Here is a 25,688-nt window from a genome sequence, read left to right on the forward strand (position 1 = left end):
TTCAATCACTTTCTTGGGACATATTGTATAAGCATAGGGCATTCAAGTAGATCCTAAGAAGATTGAGGCAGTTCAAAACTGGCCTAGACCCACTTCAGTTACGGAGATCAGTCGTTTCTTGGGTTTGGCAGACTATTACCGTCGATTTGTGGAGAGGTTTTCATCTATAGCAGCCCCGTTGACCAGGTTGACCCAGGAGGGTGCCCCGTTCGGATGGTCAGACGAGTGTGAGGCAATCTTTCAGAAGCTCAAGACTGATTTGACTACAGTGTCGATGTTAGTGTTGCCCACAGGTTCAGGATCTTATACAGTATATTGTGATGCATCCCATATTGGGCTCAGTGCGGTATTGATGCATGGGGCAAGGTGATTGCATATGCATCGCGGTAGTTGAAGGTTCACGAGAAACATTACCCTGTCCATGACTTAGAGTTGGCAGCCATTGTTCATGCGCTGAAGATTTGGAGGCACTATCTTTACAGCGTGTCGTGTGAGGTCTTCACGGATCATCGGAGCCTTCGGTATTTGTTCAAGCAAAAGGATCTCAATTTGAGGCAGAGGAGGTGGTTGGAGCTATTTAAAGACGATGATATCTCCATATTGTATCATCCCAGGAAGGCTAATGTGGTGGCCGACGCCGTGAGTAGAAAGGCAGCGAGTATGGGCTGCCTTGTGTTCATTCCAGTCGGTGAGAGGCCGCTTGCATAATATGTTCAGACTTTAGCCAACTAGTTTGTGAGGTTGGATATTTCAGAGCCCAACCGTGTTCTAGCTTGTACAGTCACTTGGTCTTCTTTGTTTGAGCACATCAAAGATCGGTAGTATGACGACCCTCATTTGTTGGTCCTTAGGGACACAGTGCGGCACGGTGATGCCAAAAAGGTTACTGTTGGAAATGACGGAGTTTTGGGGATGCAAGGTCGTGTTTTTGTACCTAATGTGGATGGAACTCGTGAGTTGATTCTAGAGGAGGCCCGCAGTTCCCGGTATTCTATTCATCTGAGCGCCGCCAAAATGTATCAGGACTTGTGGCAACATTATTGGTGGAGGAGGATGAAGAAGGATATAGTTTCTTATGTAGCTCGGTGCCTGAATTGTCAACAACCGGAGTGTGAGCATCAGAGACATGGTGATTTGCTTCAGCAGATAGAGATTCTGAGTGGAAGTGGGAGCGTATCACTATAGATTTTGTTGTTTGACTCCCACGGACTCAGAGGAAGTTCGATGCCGTTTGGGTCATTATGGACAGGCTGACTAAGTCAGCGCATTTCATTCCTGTGGCAGTTACCAATTCTTCGGAGTAGTTGTCAGAGATTTATATCCGTGACACCGTTCATCTTCACGGTGTGCCCGTGTCTATCATTTCTTATCGAGGTACGCAATTCACTTCGCACTTTTGGAGGGCAGTATAGTGTGAGTTGGGAACGCGGGTTGAGTTAAGCACAGCGTTTCATCCTCAGACGGACGGACAGTCCGAGTGCACTATTCAGATTTTGGGGGATATGCTTCGCGCATGTGTTATAGACTTCGGAGGATCATGGGATCAGTTCTTGTCCCTTGCAGAGTTTGCCTATAACAACAACTACCATTCGAGCATTCAGATGGCTCCCTATGAGGCATTATATAGTAGACAGTGTCGATCGCCGGTTGGATGGTTTGAGCTGAGGGAGGCTCGGTTATTGGGTACAGATTTGGTGCAGGTTGCCTTGGATAAGGTCAAGATTATTCAGGATAGACTTCGCACAACTCAGTCCAGGCAGAAGAGTTATGCCGACCATAGAGTTCGTGATGTTGCATTCATGGTCGGAGAGAGTGTTGCTTCGGGTATCACCCATGAAGGATGTAATGAGGTTCAGAAAGAAGGAAAAGTTGAGCCCTAGGTATATCGGACCTTTTGAGATTCTGGAGAGAGTGGGAAAGGTGGCTTACAGGCTTGCGTTACTACCGGGGTTATCAGCAGTTCATCTAGTGTTCCATGCGTCCATGCTACGGAAGTATCACGGCGATCCGTCCCACGTGTTAGATTTTAGCTTTGTCCAGTTGGACAAGGATTTGACTTACGAGGAGGAGCCGGTGGCTATTCTAGCCCGGCAGGTTCGCTAGTTGAGATCAAAGAGTTATCCTTCAGTTTGAGTGCAATGGGTAGGTCAGACCGTCGAGGCATCTACTTGGGAGTCCGAGTCGGACATGCGGAGTATATATCCACATCTTTTCACCAACCCAGGTACTTTTCTATGTTCGTTCGAGGACGAACAGTTATTTTAGAGGTGGAGAATGTGATGACCCGATAGTTCGTCTCATGTTTTAAAACCTAGTTCTGTGATCCGGAGCCTTAAAAATCATGATTTAGTCTTTCTCAATTTGCGTGCGCAGTCCTTGAGTTCTTCCGGAAGGCTTATATGTTAAAAACTTATAAAACATGAGAATATTTGCCTTAAAAATTAATTTGAGTTGACTTCGGTCAATGTTTTGAGTAAATGGACCCCGGATTCATGTTTTGACGGTCCCTGTAGGTCCGCACCGTAATTTAGGATATGGGCGTATGCCCGTAATCAAATTTCGAGGTCCCTAGCTCAAGATATGGAATTGTGATAAAAAATTAAAATAATTAAAAGTTTAATAATTTTAAGAATTGACTGGTGTTTGGTCTTGTTGATATCGGGTCCATATTTTGGTTCCAGAGCCCGGTTCTGGTCCATTATTATATTTATGACTTGTCTGTCGAATTTGGTGAGAAATGGAGTTGATTTGATGTGATTCGGACGTTCGGTTGTGAAAATAGAAGTTTTAAAGTCTTCTTGAAAATTTCTTTTGATTTGGTGTCTGATCCGTAGTTCTAGGAGTTATTTAGGTATTTTGATTGCGCGAGCGAGTTCGTATGATATTTTTAGACTTGTGTGCATAGTTGATTTGGAGCCCCGAGGGCTCGGGTGAGTTTCGGATAGGCTACAGAGTGAATTGAACTTAGAAATCATAGTTGGAGTGCACAAGATCTGCAGACTTCGGATTTGCGAGGTCTGGCTCGCAAATGCGAGCCTCGCATTCGCGAAGAGACCATCGCATTTTGCGAGTAGTGGGCTGGGGGGGGGGGAGGGGGAACCTTCGCATTTGCGAAGTTTTGATCTCATTTGCGAACACATGTTCGCATTTGCGAAGGCAGCAGTCATAGCCATTTTTCGCATTTGCGAAGGCTTGTTCGCATTTGCGAACCCCAGGTCGCAAATGCGATGCCAGAACTGTTCAGATAATTATAAAAACGGGATTTTCACTCATTCTTCAAATTTTCAAAACAAGAAAATCCTAGGGACGATTTTCACAAGACTCTTTCTTCCCCAAATCAGTGATTCTATTGGTTCGGAGGCTCGTTTGAAAGGCAAAAGTTGTGATTGAGCATTAAGTGGCCTTTGGAGTGAGGTAAGTGTCGTGGTTAACCTTGACTTGAGGGATTAGGAATTATTTGTCTATTTGCTACATGTTTAGATGTTGGGTACAACATATATGTGAGGTGACGAGTACTTATGTGTTGTTGTCGAGTTAAAGCATGCGGGTGGAACTTGTTCCTTGTAGTTTATTGCTTACTTGATCTTGTAATCCATGTTTAGACTAGTTACTTACTAAATTGATCGTACTTATCGTGTTTTGTGATAATTGAGTATTGATTCCATAGTTGAGGTTTGTATTGTGGGGCCATTATCGAAGTATGGCTTGTTCTTGTTGATTCTATCTCCCTGTTATTACTTGTTTATTGATATGTGGTAAGGGAGAGTGTTAATGCACGAAGGGTGATGTTGTGCCATATTATGAGTGTTAATGCACGAAGGGTGATGTCGTGTCATATTGTGAGTATTAATGCACGAAGGGTGATGTCGTGCCACGTTATGAGAGTTAATGCACGAAGGGTGATGTCGTGCCGTATCTATTGATTTATATTGTGAGGCTGAGAGTAAAAGCACGAACGGTGATGCCGTGCAATTTTCTTCATTGTGTTTAGTAGTTTTCACTGGTTAAAAGCATGTTGACTATTCTGGTTATCATTTCCGTTGTATCTCCTATATCATGTGCCCCTTTAGCATGTCCCCCTCCCAATAGTACATGTTTAGCTGTTATTGTTGTTTTCTTGTCATAATCTCGTCACTACTTCATCGAGATTAGGCTCGACACTTACCAGTACATGGGATCGGTTGTATTGATATTGCACTCTACATTTCTTGTGCAGATTTTGGTACCTGTCCTAGCTGATTGTGAGGCTTAGCAGCTTGGATTTGCTGTCAGGAGACCCAAGGTAGATTTGCTGGCGTCCGCAGACCCTGGAGTCTCTTCCTAGTTTTATCATTTATTGTTTCCTTACTTCAAAACATTGTATTTTTCCTTTTCAGACTCTGTTTATAGTAAATCATAGTAGCTCGTGAGTTGTGACTCCAGATTCGGGTGGTAGTAATTAATGAAATTTTTATATCATTCCGCACTCGCTGTATTTCGTTTTAGCTTATTTGCTTTTATTTACTGAATTGAATCAGGATTGGCTTAATAATTCTCTAACGTCGGTTTGCCTAGCAAGTGAAATGTTAAGCGCCATCACGGTCCCGACGGTGGGAATTCCGGGTCGTGACATATTGTCTCCTTATATAGTATATTCACCTTTAGCATGCATGCAATTAGTACAATTCAAAATCCATTGAAACTATCACATATTCACATTTAAGAAGTCAATTCAGATGTACCCTATCACAAAAAATAAATTTTAAAAAATTAATTAAATAAAAGAAAGAAACAAGATTAATATTGGACTATTTCATTGTTGATATGGGCCTGAAGAATTAGGGCCAAGTATCAGCCCAATCTTGATGCACTCGTTGGCCCAAACCCGGTGGTCCGTTCTTCTCTGAGCAAGTTACATATTTGGCCAGTCAATAAAAAATAATTATATTCGCTACCCGAATATACAAACTTATGCTGTATAGTTTTCCCTTCTTTCTTTTTAGTTGAGGGACAAGAAAGGAAACCCGACTAAACATAATATATTTTCCTACCTTACTTTGAAAAAATATTTCTAAGACTGTTCGTGAAAATTTACTCGTATACGATATATACACTAAATCATATGTTACATTGATATAAAAAAAAATATTAATCCACTAAAGAGGAAGGTAACTGATGAAAGTCAAGAGTAGACAATAGTTTTGAAGGTGACCACTAAAATTAAAGAGTTGAAATTTTTTTTAAAACTTTTTTATTCTTTTTAGAATTTATATATTTATGTTAAAAAAGGTAATCATCATAGTGAAGAGGATATGATAAGAGACAAAGGAGAAAGTCATTGTTGGATCTTTTTTTTTTTCCCATTAATTTAACATGAAAAAATAATTTAGTTGTCAATTTTCATGATGCAACTTATCATAAATATTTCAACTTAAAAAAAGAAGAAATTATTGACATGTGAATATATGTTTAGCTAATTTCTATTTGTGTATTACAAAATTGTGGAAAATAATATTCCTTTCTCATCATAATAATATTTAAATCATCTTTAGAAGAAAAAGGAAATTATTTTATTTCTATATAACCTCATATAAAAAGAATATCTTTTCCCATAAATTAATACCAGGATAGACTATATATAGGCAAGAATCAGTAGGTGCAAATGTGGTCCTAATTTTAGCTAATGCTTTTCCTAATTAAACTAACGTGCAATCCACGCCACTCATTATAGGCTACGTTAAAGTTCAATTATCTATTATCTATGTTTTTAATCATTGTTATCATCGCTAATATTAATTAAAGGACAATTGATTATGCAGTGATCTCAATTTATTTTGGATTTAATTCCGAATAAGATATACTACCGGTCTTTCGACATGGTATTACTTATTTTTAATTAACGTCTGAATTTATATCAATCTTAGCGCGAAAATAGAAAGTTATAAAAGAAATTTTGAACATATATATGGAGCCAAGTTATATGATATTATATTATATACTTACTTAGAGCAACTATTATGTCAAATTACTTAGCCAAGTCATATTTGAAAATGCTTTAGTTACATTGGAAGCTATATTTACTGTAATAAATTTATAATATTCCTTTTTATTTTTCAAAAAAGGAATGAGTTAAAATAAACAATTTGAGTAATTACAAAATGTTTATATTCGGTAGCCGAAAAAGTTTATAAAACTTTTTTATATATATATATATATATATATATATATATATATATATATATATATATATATATATATATATATATTTTTAAATATATAAAAGATATATATTTTTTACTATTATTTTGAGAGCGGCTATTCATTGTTATTTTCACTTTTTTCATAATTTAGTTTATGGTCTTTAGTTACTCTCAGATTACGAAACACTCGATTCATTTCTTTTTATTTTTTAATGTCACTTTTGATTGCACTTTTTCTAAATATTCTAATTTTCTTTCCTACTTTTTTCTTCTTTATCTCCTATATATTAGTAGGCGTGGCAAAAGTTATAAATAAATCATTTAAGACAAAACAAAATAAAGTGCTTAAACTACCTTCAACGACAAATGGAGTTGTTATACTAATTTGGATTATTTTAATCTAATTCTAACATAATAAGAACCTTTTTTTGTCGTTTGGGAGAGACATGGCTAAACTAAACAAAATTATCCTAGGATTATGAAAATGTCAATGGTGGAATGAATATGACACCTTGATTAAATTAAATTAAACTAAACAGCTAGATTGACAAATCATGACATTGAATTTAAATTCTAAAATATTATATATTTGTGGTCCAAATTTAAATCCATCATTAGTTGAGTCTTAAAAGTAAACAAAAAGAATTAAGTAAATTAACGACCAGTCACAAAAATTATGACATGTGTTACGGTCCCATTTGCTTTTTAATTACTTTTGTCAGAATTTCAGCTTATCTGCCAACTAACGGTTGTCCTGTAAGGTTGGTCCATAAAAACATTTCCCCTAATTTATGAGTGTTTAATTAATTAATGAAAATTATATTAGGTTATAATGAGATGAGGAGAACATAAAAGGGCGTTTGATAATGTTTGTGTAATTTTTATAAATTATAATAATCATAAAGTGCACCAACAATAGAGACGGAGCCATAATCTGAAGTTTCTGAGTTCAAGATTTTAGTCATTTTAAGTTATTGGATTCGAAATTAATAATTTAAACGTATTAAATGAATTTCTTAAGACAAATATAGAGATTGAACTAAAGTTACTGGGTTCGGCCAAACCCGCGCCTCGGTCTCTAGCTCCGCCCCTGACCAACAAGGATTGTTGTGGAGTAATAAGTACTGCTTCATCTAACTAAAGGTCTCGGGTTCAAAACGCTAAGTATGGAGAAGCAATTTACCGTTCAATATGAGATTTTCCCGTACGAATCCGAATTTAATCGAACCCGAATACGAATATCGGATGCCGGGACAAAAAACCAAAAAAATAACAACCATAAAGTGCACTTGGAGTCGTGGTTATAAGATTAAGTCATGTTGGTGGAAGTCATGATAGTTTGTTCATATAAAGAGTTGGGAAAGTACTTAGTTTTCATACCAAATTTGGATAATATTTTCTAATAAATCTTTAAAAAGACCTTGCTGTATCTCTACGTATATTGCCAAATGTACTTGCCATACACAATTTTGTACCATCTACCATGTTTTTTTTTTAAAAAATTATTTGGTGTTCGATATTTATATTAGAGCTCGGCTAAATTCGAATTCACGGACAGAAGTCCCACATTTGAGAGGTAAAGTATTTCCTGACAAAGGATCAAACACGAGACTTTTGGCAACAATAAAAGAGTATATACTATTTTACCACAACCCTTGTTGGTACTCTACCTGATTTTCCATTCGGTATTTGATATTCGTTTTGAGACTCGACTACTTCGAGTTCATCCTAGAAAATTCCATTTTGAAGAGTAACATATTCTCCACTGTTTTAAAAGGCGTTTTTGGGGCGAGCCCTGGGGCGAGGCGCACCAAAAATGCCCTGGGGCGATGGTGTGGGGCGAAAGTCTCAAGAGGCGTACGCCCAACAATTCGGGACGTTTGGGACATATTTTTTTAGTGAGGCGTAAGCCCCAAAGATTTTTTCAAATTAAAACTAAATTTGTTGAATAAATCCTTCATATAATACCCAAATTCTCAAAATTCAACTTGGTATTTACTCAAAAGTTGTAAAAAGGTACTGAAATGTATTAAATTTAAAAGTTAAGATCTTTTTATTGATTAAAGCCCCAGTTCATGGTTTTTCCCAATTCTTTATCTTGTACGCTAGTTTGCTAATATCTCCCAAAAGCAATGAATATTCATTTTTTTTTTTACAAATACAAAGAGAACGCCATTCTCCTTCATAGCAGCAAGTTCAAAGTTCAAATTAAAGGTTATTCATCCTTTTTGTTCTTTCAAGTAGAAAATTTTATTCTTTTCGACTCAAGTTACTTGAGCTTCTAAGTAGCGTATAATAGATTGTTTTGACTAGTTTTTTGTGGAGATGAAACACATCTATATATATATATATATATCACATATTTATAGTTTTATTTATTTTTTATGCAATTTTACATGTTTATAAATATTTACTGTAATTATATTATTTTATAAAATATTAAAAATTAAATACCTATGGGGCTTACGCCTCGCCGAGGCATATGTAAAATGCCCCGCCTTACGCTCATGCCTTTTAAACCACTGATATTCTCTAACAAAGAATATTTCATACTCAAGGTTCAAATATCATCATTGAATAGCGTTTTATTATACTTCTTGATTAACCCTTGCCATATAAATTCCAATGTGATATTCTTATACCTTATTCATATTATGCGATTGTTTTATGTTTGCAAACCACGAATCTACGAATTCAATCGATGAAATCTCGTTCCCATATACATTGCCTTTAAACTCATGATTGTCATTAAGTCAAACATAAAGTAACCTTATATATAATCCTCTTTGATTTAAAAAAAGAACAAAATACAAAGATAAATTCTCTTCTACAATATTCCCATATATGTGTAAGGAGAATTCTTTCAAACCAAACATTTGTCAAATCTTAGTTATATTCTTTTGACAATTCAAACTAAAAAGAAATTTCATATATCTTTGTTTATTGAGTCATGCTTATTAGTCGTCACTCGTCAGATTTAAGTTGTATATTAAGATTGTTTTTATACAGCCATTAAATTTTAACATATGCTAACACATTAATTATTATTTTTACCAGGTTATCCATTAATACTTATATATTCCATTGAGATTTACATATAATTACCTTATAAGTGACCGATTGTGTAAATATTTTTTACAGTAATAATTTACTCCCCAAAGCTTAAGTTATTTACATTTGTTTCCACAATAATACATATCTTGATATAGTTACATAAAATCTTGAAATTTTTATTTTTAGATGGATTTTCTTTACTTCTTACGTACTAAGTGTACGTGAATATATTCTATTTTGTTTCTCCAAGTTGTTTTTAATGTGTGAAAGTATAATATAAGGTGTGGTAGAAAATAGAAAGAGAGAAGTGATGTAAAGCAAAAGTAAGAATCATTTGAAGGAGGAGGGATTCCATTTGGATGCATATATAATTCTTTTTCACTTTTTGCACAAACTTGAGGAGGGATTCCATTTGGATGCATATATATATATATATATATATATATATATATATATATATATATATATATATATATATATATTTGCAACACATTTGATCTCACTTTTATGAGGTGGGTCATGTGGAAGAATATTATGAATCCATGGGTAGCCATCACTGGAATGAACTAACTTCCAAGAGAAAAGTATGTGTAACTCTAGAAAAGGATATAATAAAGAGAAGTGAAAAAAAGATATTTAAAGAATCTAATTTTTATACGCCGGTAATGTGAAAGATTTTGAAGTTGGTTGCCGGAACAAAGTGAGGAGGAAGCGAAGCTGTCTACGAAGCTTTGATTCTCCCCTTGTAGTCGTAATACTCGGCTTGTCGGCTGTCACATTTATCGACCCTTCTTTATCCTATTCCGATTTCACGATGTGAATTTAAACCACTGCTTTTTTTTTATTGTCTTGAGTGGGTTAGCCCCCTCTTAAGTCACATTAATGATAACTACAAATTAACTATTCATAAAAAGTAAGATTAATAACATTAAAAATAAGATATATTATCTGATAAAACATAGTATAATATACTCATAATGTAAAAAAAATTATACATAGTCAGTGCACAGGCATTTAGTCCTTAAAAATTAGAATAAGAAAACTAGTACTCCACTATTTTAGTCACAAGCTGACCAAGTAGTTGTACCAGACAATGCTACCTGTTGTTTCTTTGTAATTTGCATATAATCATAAGCTGTCAAAAGAGCTATAATTAATTTATTAATGTTACATACTTATTTTTGCTTTGCCAAATTGGGATCTTATCTTAGGGGTAAAGGCAATTATATGTAGTTCTATGAGAAGACAATTTCTCCAGAAGGTGCTAAATGTTTGACACCTAATAGTACAAAGAATGATTATATGCTATTCTTGAACTTCCATACTATGCCAAAATATAGAATGTTCTACAATTAATAATTAATAAAGAAAAATATCTATCTGGAAGCCAGATATAACAATGGATTCTACTTATCAGTATATGTTCAGAGGCGGATCCACGATTTGAACTTTATGGGTTTAGATTTGTAATTTTACTATATCTTATCTAATTTAATGGGTTCAAAATGTATTAGTTGTATATTTAATAATTTTTTAAGGCAAAAATACAGGATATGAGCATGTTGAACCCATAGCTTCTACACTGAATATGCCTCTGATCATGTTTACGACATACCAATAAATACAAGACATGTGTCTTTTATTAGAGGCGGATGCAATCTTTTGGTATCGGGTTCGTCTGAACTCAATACTTTTTACTAGACATAAATCTGTGTAAAAATTCACTAAAAATACAAAAAATAGTAGATATGAACCTATAATTTTAAATATATAATATGTTCAATGTCGAAAACTTTAAGATTGAACCCGTAAAACTTAAACCTATTTCCGAAGCTTTTCCAACAACAATGGGTTTTAAGTTGTTAAATTAACCCTTAAGACAAGAAGTAGTAGATGTCATAGAAATATTAATTTTTAAAAACTGTCTTTCAAGACATTGACATGTGTGATAAAAGCTTAATTAGTCAGTTAATCATCAGTTGAAGTCATACGAAATCATGGTTATGTTGAAGCTTTATGAGAATATATAGTGTAATTAATAATGTAATTAGTGCTGGCTTAGTGTCTTATATTATACCTAAGATAATATTAAAGATAGGTAAAATAAAGCTGTCCAACCAAGCAAAATCCTTATCTTCACGCTAGAGAAACTGAGAAACGAGATAATGGTAAGATAGATGGTTAAGATTAATAAACTTTTCTTCATTGTTTATTTTTATTATATGAGAGGGCAATTTTGGCGAAACGATAAGAATTGTCGTCGTTTGATTAGAAGATTACAAATCTAAGTCGTGGAACCTCTTGAAACAATATAAGGCAAAAATTGCGTACAATAAACTGATCAATGTGATCCGACCTCTCCCCTCCTCCCGGCTGCATAGCTAGACCTTAGTACACCAAACTGCTCTTCTATTATTTTTATTATTAATTTTTTAAAGGTATCATCATCATTTGATGATAGTATGAAAGCATATTATATTGGAGAACAATCATGGCGCAGCGGTAAGAGTTATTGTCGTTTGATTAAAAGATTATTAATCTAAGTCGTGGAACCTCTTATAAAACTATATACAATAAATTGATCAGTGTGATTCGATCATTCGCTATATCTCGGTGCATAGCAAGAGCTTAGTACACGTGATTGTGATTTGATGAAAGTATTGAAGGCTTATTAAATCGTTTGCCTAATTTTGTTTGTGATGTGCACATCATTTGTCATTTTACTGCTTGGTCAAGCTAAGCTACTCCCACTATTCCACATGTCTGATATCTCCAATTTTTTTTAATTTTTTTTTTTTTGTAATGTAAATCCAAAAGCAGTGGTTATTGTACAGTACAAGGCTGTTGTTTATTCTGATCTGTCTTCTTGTGTATTCTGAGGAATAAAGAAAATTATTTAAGTCCTATAAGCTAACAATATAAGATTTATTCACATCAATGTAATTTTTCTCATATTATATTAGGTTAGTTACTTTTTATTAGATCACCAATAATTAATATTTATTATAAAATGTTATATGTTATCTAATAATTAATTTAATCGCATAAAAATATTTTTTAAACTGTCAACTTAAACTCTAAAAAGAAGTGTATGATAAGAAATGTTAAATAAAAACCTAAGAAACGGAAAACCAACTTTAAAGAAAACATGGCTTCGTGTCTGCTGCTCTTTGTTCGTGACTTTTAATTAACTCATTCTTCCTAATTATTATTAATCAAAAAATTTCTATATTTGGACAATACCATGTGCTTCATCTATTAAAATAACATTCACCAGATGACAAGGCCACAGCAAAATTACTAAAAAGAAAAAGGAAGACTTGCTCTTTTTTTAGAATAACTTGAGCTGACAAAGTTAAAGAACTTCATTTGAATATCTCTCTCTATATATAAATTTGATTTTCATTTTGCAATGGTTAAGTTTGTCTAATTATTTTTAGTAAGAATGGAATTGTGATATGCATTCACTTTCTTAACCTTTAGCCTAGGCACTCATCTTATTTGACTTTTCTGAAATAAAATACATATTTGGAAGTTGGTAAAGACTCGCCCCTTGTTTCAGTCAGAATAAGTCTTAGAAACCGGATACATAAGATATCAAAGAAGGCTGGTATACGAAGAATCAAATCATAGAGATAACAAATCTTAAGAGGCGGAAGAAAAGAAACCTCGATAATTTATTTCAACGGAGAAAGCTTTCTCTTTTCCGATCGGCCACATAAAAAATAAAGAGGAGAAAAGACCTTGAAATAGAAATTCAAAATATTTCAAAAAATAAGTAGTATAACTAAATGGTAACAATTTACTTTAGGAAGAAAAGAGAGTTTAAAAGAGGTAGCATATGAGTGAAAGCAAATTATATAACATACACTACCAATAGTATAAGTGACTACTAATCATTTGGAGCTAAAATATTTAAGTTCTTTTTTCACTTATAGCCCGCGCCACAAATTATTTACATTCGGTAATCGAAAAAATGTATAAAATTTATATAATTTTTGTATAACATATAGAATATATATATATAAATAAAAATATATAAAAAATATACATTTTATCGGCTATTTTTTTAGAGCAACTATATAGTGTTATTTTTTCAATATTTAATTTTAGGTATATGGTTGGTAATTCAAAAGGAATGATGACCCCTATATATATAAAACTAATAATATTAACCTTTTTGTTTCTTATATGGACTGAAATTTGACGAGTTTGTAAAGTGTCTCAATACTATTCTCAAAAGCCACGTAAAGAGATGCCCAAGTTTGAATTATTTCTTTAGTATTAGATCTATAAAGACAGCCATGATTTCCTCCTCCTACTTATGCAGAAAAACTAAACCTCATATTATCTTAAAATGGCCTTTCATTAATTATGCCCCCTTTTGGACCATTATTTTAACGATGATAATATTGATTAGTCGTTAATTATATTATATTAATCTTCGAGCTCTGCTGCAGAAGTACTTATAATTTGGAGTTAATGATTAGGCTAATCTTGGTTAAGGTAAATAACTATGAGTCAAAAGACAATAACTAGAAGATACACGCCTAATTAACCTTAGGTTAGTTACTAAGTTAATTTAGGCTAAAGGAAAATATAAAACTAATACTTGAATAGAAGCATCAAAAGGTACCCCGTTGCACAAAGTATAATGCGTTTATGTATGGTTCGGGGAAGGGTCGCACACAGAGGCGGACCCAGGATTTGAAGGTGGAGGGGCAGATGAGCGGACTGCTCAATCAATGCTCCCATCGGACTTTTGATTTTAAGAATTGGAAGCAAAAAATATGACCGTTTTAAACATATATACACATATATATTCAGAATTTTTGCCGAGGTTAACAGGATCTGGTGACCCCTCTAATATATACATAGGTTCGCCTCTGGCCGCACCGCAAGAGGTGTGATGCAGGAAAAGTATCCCGGTGCAATTATCAGTGGCTGATTCCATAATTCAAACTCGTAATTTATAGGCCACACGAAGACAAGTTGTTCGTTGTTCCAAGACTCCCTTCCAACTTGAAGAGAAGCATCATTCTTGCTAAGAAGAGAAAGTTTAGATACCATTTTGGGTACTCAAAAGAAAAGTGAAAAGAGAAATTGATCATGTGCTTGTTAATGAAAATCACATGATCATTTGCTAATAAAACCAAGAAATAATGCCAAAACAATAAAGTAAATTAAAGCAAAGGGTTTTTGAGGTTCTTTTATGCAGTCACTATCATGGAAGAATATGCATCCCTCCTGTTAAACCTTAGAAGGCAGGTAACACTACAACTCATGAGCTGTCACATTTGGATTGGTTTATCAGACAGAATATTTGAGAATGCGATGCACGAATGATGTTTGTATGAGCTCTTCAAGCCAAATGTAGCAGATCAAGATTTTAAAACCTTTTTTTTATTTGTTTATGCATTTAAAACCTACTGGTTTGACTAATCCAAATTCACACTAGTCCGACTAATTTAAATATGCATCATGTAGAGCCCATTAAAGGGGAATCACGCTTGCTACTAACGGGTTACTTCATTTTCAAGACTCGAAACTAAGATATATTTAGTTAAGAGTAGAGAGATTTAGTCTATCCCACCATACCCCTTGTTAATGGTCCTATTACGCATTCGGAACATATTGGTCTGACTGATCTGTATTTACACTGATCCAACTTATTCAAATTTACATCGTGTATTGTCTACTAGATGTTTCTCCGTTTCTGGAATTCGAACCTAAGCTTCTGGTTAAGAGTGAAGGGACTTAATCCATCCCACCATACTCCTTGTTAAATGCACTATCATGCGTTCAGAACATATTGATCTGACTAATTCGAATTTATACTGGTTTGACGAATCCGAATTTGCAACACGTATTATCTATTAAAGGGAGAAGCGTTTTATATAAGGAGTTTTTTCATTTCTAGAGCTCGAACGGACGCCTCTAGTTATAAGTGAAAGGACCTAATCCATCTCACCGTACCTCTTCTCGGTGGTCCTATTTTTCTATTAACCCTTTAAAGTGCCTTTAGTACATAGTATAATCTTGCTTGAAAATTAATATATATACCACAATGCCTACATTTTGTATCATTTAATTCTATCCCTCATTCCCTCTTCTCCCCGTACCAATCTAGCTAGCCCACCTTTATTGGATTTGTAATGGAGAATCAGTCTCCTAAATCAAAATCCTTAATCCAAAAAGAATTGCCAACTTGTTATAAAGAAGTGGCAATAGAATCATTATCAAGATATTTCAAGAATCCTCACATTTTGGAAGGTCTAAATGATGAGAGTTCTATAACTTCTTTTCCCAACATGAAAGAAAGATTGGTTTCAAGTTCAGATTCAACTTCTTCAACAAAATTCTCTGAGTTTTTTCCTCTCAATTTCCTTCAAAATGATCAAGGGAATAACAATATTATTCCTTTGAATAATTTTCTTGAATCTTTTCAACATCATAATCAAGTGTCTGATCATCAAACATGTTCTTCACCAAATTCATTATCAAATAATTACCCAACTTTAGGATTGTTTCTTCAGGAGCCTTCCATTTTAGAGATTTCAAAAAGAGCAGAAGAATCTCTAAACAACAAGAGCCACAAGTATGACACTAATTCTTCTTTATTCCACTTTCTTCACTAATTTCTCCTTTATTTCCATATGTATATATATAGTTGGTGCGATTATGATATGCAGTCAAACATGTCTATAACAGTCAACCTTTATAACAACATTTCACTATAACGGCCATGTTGTGTTGGAAATCTTATATTATATGTTCTCTATAACAGTATTTCACTATAGCATCCAAAAAATATCAGGACAAAGAATATTGTTATAGAGAGATTTGGTTGTATCTTCAAGCTCTCAAAACGTTTGTTTTTCTTTTTGGAACTGATTTTTCATGTTATCTTATATTATAGTATGTTCTTTGTAATACCATATCGCTATGGTGGCCAAGTAAATGTCGGGACAAAGAACGTTATTATAGAGAAGTTTGAATGTATGTTCAAACTCTCAAAACGCTTGTTTTTCTTTTTGGCCAGGACATCAGCTGACATATTTCCAATGTCTTCACTAGATGAAAGCCAAATCCATCAGCAGCAACAGGCTGCAGCCACAACAAGTACAACAAATTGGCTGAAAATGAATCAAACCTTAACAAATTGTACTACCACAAAAGGTTTTAGTGACTATTGGCTTAGTACTACAAAAACTCAGCCAATGAAATTCACAACAGGATCAAGAAAATCATCACTTCATTATAATCAAGGTAATCAAAAGTCGTCGTCGTCTTCTTCTTCTTCTTCTTTGATCGCGACGTCTCAAGGGAAACTATTTAGAGGAGTAAGGCAAAGGCATTGGGGAAAATGGGTAGCAGAAATAAGGTTACCAAGAAACAGGACAAGAGTTTGGTTAGGTACATTTGATACTGCTGAAGAAGCTGCTATTGCTTATGATACTGCTGCCTATATGTTAAGAGGAGATTATGCACATTTGAATTTCCCACATTTGAAGAATCAATTAAAGGCAAATTCTATAAATGGGAATACAGCAGCCCTTCTCGAGGCGAAAATTCGAGCAATTTCAACACAAACAAAGAAGGCTAATGAGCACGATCAATCTACAAAAGAAGTACTATTAGCTACTGATGATTCAACATTGAAAATCAAGAATGTGATCAGTCAGAATCAAGAAATGGAAAATTCTGAGAAAAAGGTGAAGAATATTAATCAAGAAAGGTTATTATCAGAAAATAATATTGATGGTGTTCAATTAAGTAGAATGCCATCTTTGGATATGGACATGATTTGGGATGCACTTTTAGTTTCTGATTCATCCTGACCTTCAACAGATGTATTATTTTTTTCTTTTTCATTTTTTTACCAACATTATATTTCAGAAGGGAGTCTTGGAGTAACGGTAAAGTTATTTCCGTGTGATATATAAGTTACGGATTTGAGTCGTGGAAGCATCCACTAATACTTGCATTAGGGCAAGTTGTTTGGATCACACCCCTAGGGATACATCCCTTTCCCGGACGTTGTATGAATTCAGAATATTTTATGCACCGGACTGCCTTTTTATTATATTTCAACATTAAGAGCATACATAGGTGTTTCTTTTCTTCTTCTTTTTTTCTTTTGGAAGATTTATGTGGCAGTGGTTGGATTTTTGTACATGTTGTTCAAGAGGGTGTTCAACACCTTTTTTCATCATGTAAATTTTTGTTTTTAATGGACTCTAAGTTTGCTTTGTGTGTGATTTATCAGCCTGGTGCTTTCGGTTGACTCAATGTTTTAAGAAAGTTAAAATTAGATACTCAAAAATTACACGGGAAATACTACAAGTCGCAATTGTTCTCACGTCATATTAAAAAAAAGAGATTTTAAATTGGCTCGAATATAAAAATTATAAAAAAAGATTCAATTTTACGATGAGAAAATTTATACGCGTTGTTAAGAAACTATGAGGTTTGATGTTCTTGATAAAATATTTTAAGCTTATTTTGAGGTTGCATTATGGACGCCGCAAAATCTACCAATACATGTACCTGGTAACTCTATACTATCAAAGCTTGAACAAATATAAAAAAGTCACCTAATATTTTTTGCCTCCACGCGGGTCTAAATATGAGATCTCAGGGTTCTCCTGTACTCCATTGACCACTAAGCTTTTACTCTAATGTCAATTAGAACCAATTTCGATAGAGGGGATTCGGATGAACTCCTTCTGTCCCTAGAGCTCCGCCCATGCATATACGTCCATCAATTATTATAAATGGTTTGCTAGGTCAATATTTCATTAATGTACCATAAAATAATTGCATAACATCACAAATACAAGCTTTGGTTGATCTCGTTAACCTATTAGTTACCCATTTTTCAACAAATTTCTTTTTACTATGTTCTTAGAAGTGGTTCATGTCAAGTCTTCCCAAAAAGCTTCACAAAAGCTGAGACCATTTCCGAAGGTAGATCTTATATTGTCTAATGTTTATATTTATATTTCACATAAAGTATTTTTGCTCTCTTAACTAGACTATATAAGTTACTAACAATATTCATTAGAACATACTTGTGCATGTTCATCTTGGTGCAAATAATTACGGGCATTAATAGAAGGTAATGTAAAAGCAAGAACGAAATTACGATTGACCACCAGGAGTTGTGGTGGGATGAATAAGATCCCCCTTTAATAGACCTTACGCGGCACGAATCTTAATTTGTTAATACTTAAAATATTATTAAGAACAAATTCCATGCGTTGAAAGAGAAATTAAAGTGTTTAATTTGTTGTAGGATTGTCATGAGTCATGATGTTCCAACTTACAACTTGTTCATCATTATCAGTGTGCTAAATTCGTTTACTTTGGAATTTACTTATTTAAATAAAAGTATAAAAATCGAAGTCAAATACCTCTTGTTTTGTCAACCCATCTCAAGGGGTTGACTTTATCATTTTCTAATAATAGAGTGCAATTTAAACTTTTTTTTCCCTTTCCTTAGTCATAAGACTTTTGACTTTTCTTGATTATAATATCACTAAGACTATTAAAGCCAAATAAATTATTTAAAATCAAATAGTATGTTATTGTTGAGTAATGGCTCTTACACTATCACTAAGACTCAAGAGAATAGCTTTGACAACGTACAAACTTGTTGGTTAAGCTAAAGAAAAAAAGTCTTCTAATTATTCAAAAGAAAATAGTTGACAAATTGTTGATATAATTAAACAAAGCTTTGGAAAGTTACGAGGAACTTTAATTAAATCAATGTCGAAATGCACAAGCACATGACATAAGCATCACTAGTTAGTAGTTATTATAAACTGAAAAAAAGATTGGTTGGTCGGTATTTGCATAACATAGAATAATTGCTAGATAATCAATTTAATAAGTACTTTTGAGCAGGAACTAACGTTTGGCCAAACTTTTAGAAACTGCGTCTAAATAATTTTATTTCAAAAGCGTATGTGCAGAAAAGTTACTTTTTTTTGCTTATCAAAAACTATTTCGGTTTCTAATCGAAAGTACTTTTTTTCTTCCTAGAAGCTTGGACAAACACCTCAACTTTGTTAAAAGAACACTTTTTTGGCCGTGGAGAAACTCGGTCAAACAGGCTATTAGTCTCCTATTTTTAACTATGCATAGAGTACTTGAAGAGCAAAAGACAGTTATCTTTAATGTAAGCCCGTGCCATTAACATCAAAATGGTTCATACTTCCAAGTTGTGTCCCAACTATGCTAAAAACTTGACAATTGACCAACAAATAATCACTAAGTCAATAGGCAACTACAGTTAAGATAGGTGTTATCTCTAGGAAGTTAACTAACTAAGTATGCCATGTTATATTTTCTCCTTAGTTGGTAATAAACTTTTATCTTCTAGGAAAAACAAAACTTTTTCCTTACTATGTTGAAGTTCTTGTTTATCAGCTTCATCTTCTTCTTCCTGCATTTCTTTATCTTCACATTCAACCATGTCTACTCTCTTAAGCAACTCGAATTCCTCTACATCGCTCAATGCTTCCACGGCCACGTTGTTGGTTGCCTTTGGAGTCTTCGCATCTAAATTCGGGTTTGTGCCTTTGTTGTTCTCCCAGTTGCTCTGTGCACATTTATCGGAACTTGGTCTGTACTCCGGACTCCAAGAAACGTTTCCATTTTCACTTGGAAGTTCACTCTGCACATCCATCATATCAACGTTGTGTTCAAGAGGAAGTTGCATTTGTAGCGGATTACTAACAACTTGCCCTGTTTTTAATCTCTGGCGATAGTCTTCCATCTCCAATCTGTATCGTTCTTTGTCTTGCAAGGCTTTCTCCTGATAAATCTGAACTCAACAGAATATAACCATTGGAAGTAGTTAGCATGAAACAAACAAGAACAAGTATATGTCTTGGAATATATAAATCGGAAAAAGTGTCATATATAGCGTTGCACTATGCGAAATATCTCAATTTTACTATCAGTTATACTTTGGAGCCATTCATACCCTAATGTAATTCCCTAATGTAATTCCAACTCATGTACAATGGAGGGTAATTTTCGACCAGTCAAAAGTAGAGAGAGAAATTTGGACCATATACCTAAAGTATTTTGACCAGTGGAATCCACTTAGTCCATGCTGGAGTTCCGTTAAAATCAAGGACGTGTACCAGACAATTTGTCAACGGCAAGAGTATGAATGACCCAAAGTACAACGGAGGGTAAAAAGATATTTTGTAAAATAGAGGGGTAAATTTGGACCTTTTCCCTATGTAAATTATATATCATTTTCTTACCATTTTCTCGGGTACGTTTAGGTTGTTCCACAATTCACCTATCATCCGACTAATCTCCCTATCCTTCCCAGGATAGAGAGGTTTCAGCCTGGCGTGTTGCTCTGCGAAGAAAAAATTATAACCACTTCTGTTAGGCTTAGGGTGTGCAGGATCGCGCTTCTTAATTTCACATTTCTTCCTACGCTTTCTTCGAACTACTCCAGTTGCTGATGCTGCTTTCCCCGTGTTATAAACAGGTAGATTCTGATTTTGCAACTCTTGATGCATTGTGTTGATTGGAACCTGATATAGAACACCTTTAAAATCTTCGGAACCGATCTTCACTGTAATAAGATATCCACTCTCGAACTTCCCATCAATGACACCACACACTGGCGAACCTGTCGATGGTGCTGCTGTTTCTGCAACCACAAAAGAAATATTTAGATCTTAATATTTCATTACTTTAACAACAGGAACTTCATTTCCAAAAATCTGTATATAATCAAATAGTAAGGAATCACTCAAACAGACATCCACAAAAAAGGGCCCCAATCCGGTTACCACAACCTTAAATACTTTTCAGCTTTTTTGGCAATTCGCCTGCAATATAAAATCTAATTAACTCATGAACCCACAGCGCAACGCCACAACCCCATGTCAAAATAATTATGTAATTGTTGCTATTCACATCATTCTTGTAACAAGCCTAATTCCACGGTGGGGATTATACACATTATTTGTTAGCTATAATAGGAACGTAATCGAACTTCCAACCCCATTGAACAGATAAAAGCATTCTCAAGTTATTTTTACTTCAATATGAAACAGAATTATCAACATAGATGAGCACTCATCTTATCATGTGAATCTGTAGATACAAAGTTTTTGAGACTCCCACGTTCCTAGCACACACACACACACCCACCCCCACCCCCCCGGCTCTTGCATCAATCATCTTTAGATTAGTTGCTGATGCTGCTTTCCCCGTGTTATAAACAGGTAGATTTCTTGTTTCTTGTCCAGTAATTGTAACAAAACTTGTTCCTTCTAATTTGAAACTTCAACAGATTTTAGTTTGACTGGCACAGAGTTACTATACATTTAGAAGAAAACAGTTGCATTCCAAATCCGCTTCGTAATGGCACTGATTTTCTTCTTAGAATTGATCATATCCCTTCACTCCATACATCTCAATATACTTCACTGTCTGTACTGACGATAGTATCATAGAAACTGACTGAGAAGTTAGTCAACGCCATAACAAACGGAGTAGAATGAATACCTATATGTTACGATAGCATATAAGGCAAGTATTTGGGAGAAGAAACAAGCTATATTGATGATGTTTACCGAATAACTAAGTCCAAAGATTGACCACCTCACCCCCAAAATGGATTAGTTCTACGTTATGCCATCTTTTCTACGTTATACCGAATAACTAAACTAGCCACTATTTTCCTTATTCTCCTGAGGAGGATCATCTTGATGATCTCGAAAAAGGATGTCAGAAATTTCTATATACATGAACAAAAAGGTTTCCGAAAGACATGAATGATGGACTATGACATAAAGATTTGGAATAACTCTTATCAACATGTTTAGGAAGCAAAGACAAAAAAAGAGGAGTGAGAACAAGTGCAAGGACAAGTAAGCAACCTTCAGGAAATGTTGTTTCTATCATCTGCAACTTGGGCGTGGCAGCTTCTATTTCTGGTGATGGAAGCATGTATCCGGCCAAGCCATGTGGTGGAGCTGCAGCATGTGAAACTTGCTGCAACACGTCTGCAGGACATCTATGTTTACAATTGAGAAAGCCTCGACACAACTAAGTAATTAATGCAAGAGTTTACACAAACCAGGAGAAGGGGTCCAGTGCTTCGCCTTGAAATAGTAGACTCTTTCATAGTGATGGAGCAATGAAATATAATACTTCCGGAGGATAAATGAAGCATTTGTGGCTGAAGAAGGAAAGCTAAAAACTGTTGTTACTTCCTTCCATCTTTTTTCCCCTAGAACCTGCAATTTCATTTGAAAAATCCTACTTGTAAGAAGAGCAAAACCGCTACAGATTCAACAAGGATTTCAACTCAATTAATCCAAGGCATTTATGTCAAAATATAAAAAATAAAAAGAGCACCAAAAGTTTGAAGATAATGAGTCTGAGTTACATATCAAGCTATATTACCTTTGCGATACCACCACGAGTAGTTACCTCGACAAAGAGGCGATGCAAATCCAGCGGTTTCCCCCCTATAACCGGGATCCTGAAAAATCACAACCAACAGAAGCATTAGTGAATTAACCGAGTGAACCATACAAACCTGAGACAATGATGAGAACGGAGAAGCCTATTATATTTCATGTTTGAAACATTTGATACTTAGCAAGAAAAGTCTGAAAGATTGGTAGAGTATATTTGCATAAGGAAAGCATAAAAGTTAGCAGATCATTTAGCACCTATAAAATTCCTGATCGCTATTTTACACTGGAAACTAGGTGAAATGCCCACTAAATGGGATGTTATGAGTTATGACCACTCATTGGAGCTCAGAGAAAACCCAAGGCTGACTGATCAATAGAAGCAGTGGCGGAGCCAGAAATTCTAACAAGCACGACACTTAAAAAATTCTTTATATAAGGGGATTCGACAAGTTATATATACATGCTTTTTGTTTTACCTATACACGCAGTACAATTTTCCGGCGAAGGGGGTTCAATTGAACCCCTTCACCATAAATAGCTCCGCCACAGAATAGAAGCTCCGACGAGCTTTGCTTTGAGCAAAAAAGAATCTCTATTTAAGCATGATCAGGATGAATCAGAGAACAACTTAAAGCATATCTCCCATTTTCGAGTAGGCAGTATGATCACATCACGCCTAAGGATTAGGCCGAAAACAACTTAAAAAAGCTATTTCCAGTTATTTTTTTTATATTTAAACAACATATGGCAGGGAGGCACAGCATGTGACAGGAAAGAGAAACAGGGTTGGGGGCACCCAAGGGTGTCACCTCACCTTTAATGAAATGGGCAAAATCATGGGAAAGCAAGTTCAATAAGGGGCAAAATATGCTAGGTGATTTCTTTCAATATGCTAAGTGGTGCAAAGTTGCCCGGTAACTGTACTGGTGGAAGGTATATATACTAGTGAAATTATCCAAGTGCGCGCAATCTGCTCCTACATTAACATTATTAAAAAATAAATAGATACAGGCCGGGTGGGGTAAGATAGGAGAGTTTAAAGGGCAGCCCGGTGCACTAAGCCATCGCTATGTGCAGGTCCGGGGAACGGCCAAACGACAAGGGTCTATTATACGCAACCTTAACCAGCATTTCTACAAGAGGCTATTTCCACGAACCGTGACCTCTTGGTCACATGGCAACAACTTTACCAATTACGCATTGGTTCCAAATAAGCCAAGAAGAAGAAAAAAAAACTCACATGAACTTGGTTCTCATAGCAGCATGGAACTTCTGCAAAGTATCCATAAAAAGTTGAGGAGAGGCCACAACATTTTCATATGTAGCCAATGGAGGTGGATATGGATGATAATTTGGCGGTGCTACTCTGAGTGGCACCGGACTGTTTTCAGCAGAAGATGATGCCATTTTCAACTTCTTATAACATACTTACAAAATCAACCCTCAAACTTCAATCACTCCAATGCTTGTTTTCTCAAGATTCTTCTCTATGCTGCAGATTACACAAATATAATTTAAAAACAGCTAGAAATTCCAGCAAAAGTATCAAGAAAACAACAAAAATAGTTCAATTTTTTAGACTAATTGAACCTTAAGGTCAAATTAAACATGTAAAAGGATTGTGATAGAAAACAGACAAAAGCTAGTCAGATGAAATTTCCAGAAAATAAGACTAATGAGTCCAAAACCAGTTAAGAATAGTCATATACAATCCAATAGTAGATGCAAGAAGATCCAAAAAGATTATAGGAAACAGACAAAACCAGAAACACAAGGGGTTAGTGCAACAACAACAAAAAAAAAAAAAATACCGAGTATAATCACACAAATGAAGTGTGAGAAGGACAGTGTGCAGCAAACCTTACCCCACCTTGTAGAGAGACTGAAAATGCCACTAGAAAGAACTGAATAACAACAACCCCTTTAACTCCAAGTAGCAGAGGAAAATAATCAAAGCCCAAGAAAAGCATATAATAGTACACAACCATAGCTGTAACAGCCATGAATATTGTTTCAGAGTACCAAATATAGGAACACAAAAAGACCTATACAAAGCTTCAGAAATCTCAAAAGCAGAGACACCCTTTTAGGCTCAGGTCATAAATATCTCACATACATAAACAACCCTCTCTAGGTCTATTATATCTATATACATATGCTATAAATTATAAAATCTTTAATTCTGACATTCTAAAGATATGACATGTAATTGATTTTTAGTACTCTTTTTCAAGAACCCCATATATCTGCATATATAACAAAGTCCAAAGCTCTATTCTTTCCTCTTTTTCTGACACAGTTCTCAGAAAGTAAGATTTATGACCTAAACTAAAAAAGGGTTGGTGGGACATAACCTACCCCCAACCCCACCCCACCTCACCACCCCAAATAAAATATGCCCTTTTGCAGAATGAACAATACATAAAAATCCCACCTTGAGATTTCAACATCAACACTGTTCTGTTCTCCACCTTGCATGGAACAAACACAAAAGTATTTTATTATAATCCAAAAAGAAATCATTTTTATGAAATAATACACCATACTGAGTAATAAAAATCAAGTCTTTATTATAACATAAAGAAAACTTACCAGCAAACAGTAAGAGAGATTTGATATGTACTGGAAATGAGAGACAATAAAAGGAAAGTGTTTTTTTAATATAAAGCCTTAAAAAATTATGAAAAGGACTGGTTTTTTCTATTGTTTAATATATTTTTCTCCTAGCCTTGTTGGTTTAATATTAATGGAGACTATGAAAATTTGAGGTAGTTTTATAATGATGAGAGGATGATGCAGAAATATATGAATCTTGAAAAGCCATGAAAATTTATAATTATTATTTTGCCCTCATTGGTTTACATATATAACAAAGAAATAAAGGGGTATTTAAGGGATTTTACTTTCAAAAATCCTAAACATCATAGAATTGCAGTTATGGTTCTTGTATATGCCCCGTTTGGAGCGGCACGTTTTTTTATTATCTCTC

At 34.6% G+C, this 25,688-nt stretch overlaps 2 protein-coding genes across 6 annotated transcripts; one reads left to right on the top strand and one right to left on the bottom strand.

Annotated features, from left to right (window-relative positions):
* Positions 1 to 15,351: 15,351 nt before the first annotated feature.
* On the top strand, positions 15,352 to 17,466 carry LOC107777698 (ethylene-responsive transcription factor ERF062-like). The gene is made up of 2 exons (XM_016597794.2): positions 15,352 to 15,831; positions 16,276 to 17,466. Exons 1-2 carry the CDS (start codon positions 15,389 to 15,391, stop codon positions 17,072 to 17,074), a joined length of 1,242 nt encoding a protein of 413 aa, XP_016453280.1. The 5' UTR covers positions 15,352 to 15,388; the 3' UTR covers positions 17,075 to 17,466.
* Positions 17,467 to 19,410: 1,944 nt separating this feature from the next.
* LOC107764183 (high mobility group B protein 15-like) lies at positions 19,411 to 25,478 on the bottom strand. 5 transcript variants are annotated; one of them, XM_075229293.1, is made up of 8 exons: positions 25,292 to 25,478; positions 25,134 to 25,170; positions 23,940 to 24,191; positions 22,683 to 22,761; positions 22,354 to 22,513; positions 22,154 to 22,279; positions 20,516 to 20,916; positions 19,411 to 20,064 (listed from the first exon to the last, which is right to left on the bottom strand). In XM_075229293.1, exons 3-8 carry the CDS (start codon positions 24,104 to 24,106, stop codon positions 19,579 to 19,581), a joined length of 1,419 nt encoding a protein of 472 aa, XP_075085394.1. In that variant the 5' UTR covers positions 24,107 to 24,191; positions 25,134 to 25,170; positions 25,292 to 25,478; the 3' UTR covers positions 19,411 to 19,578. The 5 variants fall into 5 exon arrangements, with proteins under 5 accessions (XP_075085394.1, XP_075085396.1, XP_075085398.1 ...); XM_075229295.1 differs by lacking the exon at positions 25,134 to 25,170 and having other exon boundaries at positions 25,292 to 25,469; XM_075229297.1 differs by lacking the exons at positions 25,134 to 25,170; positions 25,292 to 25,478 and adding an exon at positions 24,570 to 24,996.
* Between the last annotated feature and the right edge of the window lie 210 nt (positions 25,479 to 25,688).

Source organism: Nicotiana tabacum, chromosome 14, assembly GCF_000715075.1.
Source record: "Nicotiana tabacum cultivar K326 chromosome 14, ASM71507v2, whole genome shotgun sequence".
Classification (NCBI taxonomy): Eukaryota; Viridiplantae; Streptophyta; class Magnoliopsida; order Solanales; family Solanaceae; genus Nicotiana; species Nicotiana tabacum.